General features: G+C 29.4%; 1 protein-coding gene across 2 annotated transcripts; it reads right to left on the bottom strand.

The window, feature by feature from the left end:
* Nucleotides 1-3,701: 3,701 nt before the first annotated feature.
* Nucleotides 3,702-6,375, bottom strand: LOC105131491 (uncharacterized). Of its 2 annotated transcripts, none has more exons than XM_011034493.1 (3): nt 5,622-6,375; nt 4,516-4,587; nt 3,702-3,937 (listed from the first exon to the last, which is right to left on the bottom strand). In XM_011034493.1, the coding sequence occupies exons 1-3, from the start codon at nt 6,204-6,206 to the stop codon at nt 3,932-3,934; spliced, it is 663 nt and encodes a 220-aa protein (XP_011032795.1). In that variant the 5' UTR covers nt 6,207-6,375; the 3' UTR covers nt 3,702-3,931. The 2 variants fall into 2 exon arrangements, with proteins under 2 accessions (XP_011032795.1, XP_011032794.1); XM_011034492.1 differs by having other exon boundaries at nt 3,702-3,941; nt 5,622-6,374.
* Nucleotides 6,376-8,224: the final 1,849 nt, after the last annotated feature.

Genomic DNA, 8,224 nt, shown 5'->3' with positions numbered 1-8,224 from the left:
CATCCTACTGCAAAAGATAAATAGTACATAAGTTATTCCATATTTTTTAATAAGAAACTGTTATCTCATATCACATCATTTTTATGTACAAAGAATTAAATAGATCCCATCACTTCTGTAATGAAATCAAAATTTAAAATATTTTCGAAAACAAACACGGTTACACCTATACATTAGTGATATTATTAATTATTATTAAAAAAATTAATAGCAAGTTTATTTTTATGTTTTAAAATTATTTTTTAAAATTAATATTATTTAGTGTTTTTATACTATTTTGATATATTAATGTTAAAAATAAATTTTTTAAAATGAAAAAAATATTATTATAATGTATTTTCATATAAAAAATATTTTTAAAAAACAACTTCAATTATATTATTTGAAAGGTTTTAAAATATTTATAGGTTTCATTTAGCAAACATTATAGTAATACTAAACATCAAAGCATTGGGGATTAAATAGTGATGATTTGTTTAAGTTGATTTCACATGAGATTCTCGTGGTATCAAGAAAAAAACTAAGTAGCTGAATTTAAAACTTTGTCAATTTAAGAACTCATTTGAACAAAAAAAATAAGAGTTATCTGTGCATGTATAACACTTTGTCAGCCCGTTAAGGAGGACAATACACTTTGGTGGCGTATGTGGCATCCATTGATCTTTAAAGTTGCCTTTGTTTGGTATTCTTGAATTCATATTGGCAAGGCTTTTCTTTACTATTTTGAGTTTGGTGAGTTAACTCGAGTTATTTTTAGTTTTTTTAATTGATTGTCTTAAAAAAATTAAATATTTTTTTTAGTTTTATTCTTTAATATTTGGATGATTGAGATTTAAGTTTTGTATTTTTTTTTTAAATTTTTTATGGGGTTATCACGTTCTCATGATCTATATTATATATTTGATAAATTTACTTAGGTTGATTCAAGATTCTTTTAGTTCTTTTTTAAATTAATTTTTTTTTTAATTTTTTTTCAATACTAGATTGACAGAGTTTTATAACTCGAATCCTGAATTTTATATTTTAATCAAAATTAATTGAATTCAATCTAATATATTATTGTTTCAATATTTATAAAAAATAAATTTTTTTTAATATAACATCAATATTTTAACAATTTAAGAACTCATTTGAACAAAAAAAAATAAGAGTTATCTGTGCATGTGCATGTACAACACTTTGTCGGCTCGTTAAGGAGGACAATACACTTTGGTGGCGCATGTGGCATCCACTAATCTTTAAAGTTGCCTTTGTTTGGTATTGTTGAATTTGTTTGGTATTGTTGAATTCATATTGACAAGGATCTTCTTTATTATTTTAAGTTTGGTGAGTTAATTCAAATTATTTTTAGTTTTTTTAATTGATTGTCTTAAAAAAATTAAATATTTTTTTTAATTTTATTTTTTAATATTTGGATGATTGAGATTTAAGTTTTGTATTTTTTAAAAAAAAATTTTTATAGAATTATCTATTCTCATTATCTATATTATATATTTGATAAATTTACTTAGGTTGATTCAAGATTCTTTTAGTTCTTTTTTAAATTAATTTTTTTTTTAATTTTTTTTCAATACTAGATTGACAGAGTTTTATAACTCGAATCCTGAATTTTATATTTTAATCAAAATTAATTGAATTCAATCTAATATATTATTATTTCAATATTTATAAAAAATAAAATTTTTTCAATATAACATCAATATTTTAATTTTTTTTTCCCAATATGCATCAAATTCTTACCTTTTTTTTCCTCCAAGAAAACAGGTTAGCAAAACCTTTACTTTTTTTTTATATGTTTAAAAAAAATTAAACCTCCCTCGAGCCATGGATCTAGTCATCACTATTCAACATAACCATGTGTCATCCTTCCAGGTTCGCAAAGAAAGAAAAGAAACGAAATTCCCTTTAACATGGATTGGACTCCTTGTGTTGGGTCATTGAGCTCTGAGCTTGTAGTTTGGATATCCCATGGAGTTAGGTCGATCACTTTCTTTGTTAATAGGCTCATGTAACTTCTGGGCTTCTTTGACCTTCTATCCAGCACGTGTCAGAATAGTTTAGTAGTTCCAATTATATTTGTCTTCACTTGTTTCTTATGATTATCGTAGATTTTCTCTCCCTTAAATGCTTATTTCTTCCTCTGGTTACAAAACGAGGCACAAACAATACTAGTTTTTTAACCCTTGTTGGTTGATTTTTTCTTAAAATTAAATATACAGGATTTTATATTGTATTCTCTTTCATATAATTTTGTAAATGTAAACAAAAAAAAAAGCTTCCACATATATTTAACCAAATAAATCAATAACTATACAAATCATATATATTAATATATAAAAAAATTTATTAATAATAACTAAAGACAAAACTTAAAAAATTAAGTGATATATATAAATCAAGATATTTGATTTTATAACATGAATCATTTACCTAGTTGTGTTTAATGACTTTATTTATTATTTTTTTATTTAATCAAATGATAATAGAATTAGATATACACATAAAATTAATTAAATAAAAATAAAAATAAAAAAATATTACGTAAGGTTGTAATATTAGAAATATTATCTAAAAATAAATATTTTTTATTTTTTAACATAAATTTTATTTATACAAAAAAAAACCTTATAAATGAATTAAAATAATCTCTTCAAAATTAAATACATACAAAATAATAAACAAAACAACCACCTTTTCAAAAGTCTAAATAAACAAAATAAAAAAAATAGAAAAGGAGTATTAATTTAGATATAAATTAAAGAATTATTTTAAAAAACACTTGTTAAAATAAGTTTATCTTATTCTAAAAGAAAGATTTTAAAAAAGAGAGGGCCCACGTGTGTGGGCTATTATATTTTCTTAGAAAATATTGCTAGGATGGATAATATATTTAACTCGTGACCGAAATAATTAGACTTGAAAAAAATATAAAGTTTAATTTCTATTAAATCAAAGAATGAAGGATAAAATCAGGAAAAACACAAAAAATTTTTAAAAAAGTAATTATTAGAAGAATGAAGATAATAATCAAAACAAAAAAATTAATTTGAAGGCAACCACAAATTTTTAATTGAAAGGTCAAATTGAAAGAAAAATAACTTTAATAAAAGAAAAAAAATAAAAAAATAAGGATCAAATTAGAAAAAATAATATATCATAAGCTTGGATTAAAAATATAAAATTGAAAATTATTAAAATTTTTATAAAAAGGCTAAGAAAAAAAAATCAAAAAAATAAGAATTAAATAAAAAAATAACAAATTAAAATTGAAGGAATAAATCGATAACAAATAGTTCTTTTACAAGTTAAAAAAAAGAAAAAGGAATAAAGGTAATATATTAACAATAAATAGAAGTAACCTATAATTTTAAGGAAGGAGAAAAAAAACCCTCAAACGACAAACTACCATATTAACAGCAACACATTCTGTACCAGGAGGAAAATGAATTAACAACACGGTGGAAGGATAATATTAGCCACTTTCGGAGGTGTTGCCCCAGTTGCCGAAAGTGCTAATGCACCTTTCACATATTGACATATGTATAATATGCTCCAACAATTTTTTTTATAATTACCCTCAATAAACTAGTTATTAACAAAATTAAAAAGAAAAAAAAACACAGAAAGTCCAATGCTTATACAACAAATGCATGCTCAAGAAAAAAAAAACACAGAAAGTCCAATGCTTATACGGAGCATCATTGAGCACAAAATTGATGATCAAGTTGATATGTAGTAATAATAATACAACAAATGCCATGGACATATATACATGCACAGAATTCATTCTCAAGAAAGATACATACAGATAGGAGAAACAGTGCATATGCATGCTTCCAATTTCATTAGCCCAGGTTTTTCTGTCTATACATGGGGGAGCACTGACTGGATCTTTGAGCTTATGCTGCACCACCTGCCTCAGGCTTCAAATTCATCTCTGACTACACAGATACATATATATTTTAGCTTAAAAAGCGAGCTACACTTAATTAATTAAGAGAATGTTATCACAAGATTACTTTCAATTGTGAAAAATAACTAGACAATTATTAAAAAATAAATAAATTCCCAATATTTAATATACAGATTTGAGTATTCGAATTATAACAAACAAACAATAATCTGATTGTATTAATTAATCTTGACTACTAATCCCCCATTAATGCACAAAAACATAACGTCATGCTAGATCCCCCGTAAGCAGGCTGTTTAATCACATATCACTATCATATTTTCAAAAGAAAAAAGAGTCGACTCCGGGCATCGTGCAATCAACAGGTCAACCACCACTCCAGAACTGCACTGTAATTAACTCGTACGGGAAGGCCACCGGAAAGAAATCAAGGGATTGCAGCAATCCCATGATTTTAGATTGTGCGATGTTAAGGTATTATATTGCATTCGTTTACAGCAAAATTGCATTGAAGAATAAATAATAAGATCAGCAATGGCCACCCCCAACGGCGCCATTGCCAATAACAATAGTAAGTAACAAAGAGAGCAATACCTACTGACCTCAGGATAACAAGTCTGACGGACAATTGTCTGGTTATTTGTATTTACCAGAACCGCACAGAACAATTTTGCCTGTATCAAGACAGCGTCAAAATTGGTATGAGACACACAAGGAATCGATAAAACTAGATCATATATGTTACTGCATCAGCAGATGGATCTCACAACTTGCAATACATAATACATATAACAGAAGCACTGGAGCATATAAAAAGGGAAAAATGGGGCAGAAAGAATCAGTTCTGACAAATTGTTAACATATAATTCAGTGTAAGAACGTACGTTGCCCAGAACAATTCAGAAAATTGATTAGCATATTGATTGAAGGCTTCAAAACTTGGTGCATTTTTCTATGATTTGTGGTCAATCCCAATATAACCTGGCTAGCGAGTAATCGCAGCAGTTGTACAAGGTTCTTGAGCTCCATTTATATAAATATTCTGGTATCGAATATATTCAAGAGTGGACCCTGCTGTCAATCATGGAGTGAGAAAACTCACTACTTCAACGATGTGCAACTAAAATCATCATGACTGTACGCCTGAAGGATGATTTCTTGCAAAAAGATCTCCCCTTCTTCCATCCGAGACAATCCTTGACTCCTAGCATCTCAAAAATCCTTTTATGACTTCAAGCTTACCATAAGAGATTATGCAAGGCTTACTTGTAAATTAATGTATTGCGGACATGATAAAATCTTGAATAAATAAATAAATAAATATACGTGGTAAATTATAAATTGAAAAATAATTTTTTTTAATTATATCTGATGGATTAGGTGATTATTTTTACGATCCAGTTATATTTTTAAAAAATTTTAAATTTTAAATTAATTTTTTAATATTTTTAAATTATATTAATATCGTGATGTTAAAATATAAATTTTAAATAATAAAAAAATAATATCTTTCCAAGCAAAATAGACTTTGAAAAAAATCACTATAGTTACTATAATTATAATGCGAAACAGTATCTTAATTAATAATCACAGCTGACATACACCACCTTCAATAATTTTGTTTCTCTAACCGATAAAAAGCTTCAAAATTGGAACGCTTATAGTACATGTCAAGAAAATAAAATAAAATAAAATCCGATAATATTACCTTCAAAGGGAACCCAAAGAACAACAACCCAAGCCTGCCAGAAACCTCGGTGACTGTATCAAACGGCACCGTACCCCTGGCCAAGTCGTCGAGCAAGGAGACCACGTCAGACAAAACACTGATCCCACTAAAATCTACTTCAGCATCCACGTAGGATGATCCTAGTGCCCTCACGTAACCGTGATCAGATCTCACGTGACCCAGCCTCTTCCCTCTGTACTTTACAGCAACATCAAGACTTCTAAAATACATGGAATACACATCGACGTTGCGTACTTTCAAAGTAACATACAAGGATATGTCAATGTTAATTATAGGCAAGGTGTGGATGTGTATCTTGTTTAGGCGCAGCCTCACAACCTTGACCGTGGGATCGGAGGGCCAAAATACATAGACAAGCGTTGAAAGGAGGAGGAGGAATATTATAGCGATTATCAATGGCCATCGACGGCAGTCCTGAGTGGTGGGGTGGCGGTAAAAAGGTAGCACAACGCCTCCTTCTTCATGCTGATCACATGGTATTAGAGTATAGCAATGAGTTGGTGAAAGTGGAAGTGGCGGTTCAGTACTTTTGGGAAGAGCCATAAAGGGCGTGGGAATTACGGGGAGGAGGGGCGGGGAAAGGGAAAATAATTTTGGCGAGGAAAGTGAGTAGAGGTTGCGGGGTTTGGTGTTTTGCTCTTCAAGGTTTTGTTATGACGTGGGGAAATTGCAGAGGAGCCTTCCTAGCTGTTGGGATTGTCTGCTGGGGTCATTCATGTGGGGAGGACATGAGTGTGACGAGCTTTGTTTGTCACGTTAAGGTCATCATCATCGTCACTTTCGCTTCTCTGTAGTGTGTACCAGTACTAATAATTTTTTACCATCACACAAGTGAGACGTGAAGTTCGTGTTTTTATTTCCAAGAAAAAGCGAAGAATGGAGTCTAGAGTTCAAGGTCTAGCTAGTTTAATATCTTTATTTATATATTTATATGAAGTATTGAGGTCTTAATTAGTGGTGAACTCCAAAGAAAGAGCAGAAAAATATTAGTGAAAGATAACTAAGCATCGAGCAATATTTTCTTTTTCTTTTTCTTTTTTTTTTCAGAAAAAAAGGTTAAATTTTACTCAAATTTAGAAAGTGAGGTGTTAATATATAGAAAGAACTATCTTGATTTGATGTATACAGTGAGGAAACATGAAAGGAAAGAAAGAAAAGAACTATGGCTTAACATTTGATTTGACTCGTTTGTATTGTTAACGATCATTCATTCGACGAAGTTGTCGAGGATGGGCAAACTTTGTGATTGGTTGCGTATACACCTGAACATCTTGCTTGTTTAATGTATCAACATGATGCGTGTTGTTATATATTTTTATCTATTTTTTTAATTATAAATAGTTAAAAAAATAATAATAAAATTTAAAAATATATTTTTGACATATTTAATCATTTGCAATGTATTTTTCAAATAATTTAAAATAAAAAGAAAAAAAAAATACATTTAATTTTTTAATGATTTAATTGTAATTATTGTTAAAGTATTTGTCTTATAATTATGGTATCTGAGCCATTCTGGTTTGTGAGTGACCATGACCTTTCTTTCTTTGTCTTTATCTTTTTTTTTTCTTCTCACTTCTTCTTTTTCCTTCCACCTTCCCCTTTTCCTTTTCTTTTGGCGCCGGTCTATATCTGCTAAACTTGACTATTTCTATGAAGTTAGCCTCTTATATGATACACAAAAAATCTCTGAAATCGATCTCCTTCTAGTCAATCCTTATCATGCTTTTGCCAAAAAGTCTCCTTCTGTTATTTGCGATATTAAAACTCTCATCAAACAACCTTCTCGTGTGGCAAAAGAATATATTCAAGCTTCCTCTTTTGACCACCATAAAATTCTTACTACTTCTCGAGAACAATTTACTCTAGAAATTCCACCTGAATTTTCAAGCCAATGGATTTCTCAAGGCTACACATATTCATTTTGGTGTTATCCAGCTAGCTTTGTCTTATCATGGTCATAAAAGATTACCTGTTGTAGCAAAATTAGCTCTTCTAGATACCAGATATCTAAAGTATCAACATGCATGCATTGGCTCTCTTGAAACCACGCTCAATTGTGGCACGGTAGTTGTTACTCTTTATCCCAACTTTAATATGGCTTTAGATGATCCTCAACTGTATCATTTTTTGAAAATCCAATTACAAATCATAGGTGCTGATTAAGTTTTAGACACCTATCAAGCCACTCTCCATTATCAAATGGCCTATCGAGTCCAAAATCATGCCTTTGATTCAATACTCCCTGTTACCAATAATGCTTTACTTATTATTGTTGATTCCCATTAAAGAGCCACCTACACATGTCCAACAAAAAATCCTGAAAGAGGACGTATAAAAGTTACTTCCCTCTACTTGGATTAACAATTATGAAAAGCTACATCAAAACTCTCTCCCTATACAATCCACTAAACTTGAGTTCACCAAAAAGACTGATGGTACTATTGAAATTGTCTTTAAGAAGGGACAAACTTTCACTTCTCCACCATGGATCTTTTCCTCCTCCATCTTGATGGTGCAACCTGTTCAAGATCCTCTTCTAGTACCTGTAAAGTCTTTCT

The sequence above is a fragment of the Populus euphratica genome, unplaced genomic scaffold, assembly GCF_000495115.2.
Source record: "Populus euphratica unplaced genomic scaffold, PopEup_1.0 scaffold24.1, whole genome shotgun sequence".
NCBI lineage: Eukaryota > Viridiplantae > Streptophyta > Magnoliopsida > Malpighiales > Salicaceae > Populus > Populus euphratica.
Note: the sequence above shows the minus strand (reverse complement) of the source record. Positions and strands in the feature narration are given on the sequence as shown.

Coding starts and splice junctions, on each gene's coding strand:
- LOC105131491 (XM_011034492.1), bottom strand. CDS start 6,206: ATGGCTCTTCCCAAAAGTACTGAACCGCCACTTCCACTTTCACCAACT. Junction 4,588..5,621: donor TCTTTGGGTTCCCTTTGAAG/GTAATATTATCG, acceptor GTCTTGATACAG/GCAAAATTGTTCTGTGCGGT. Junction 3,942..4,515: donor GTCAGACTTGTTATCCTGAG/GTCAGTAGGTAT, acceptor GTATCTGTGTAG/TCAGAGATGAATTTGAAGCC.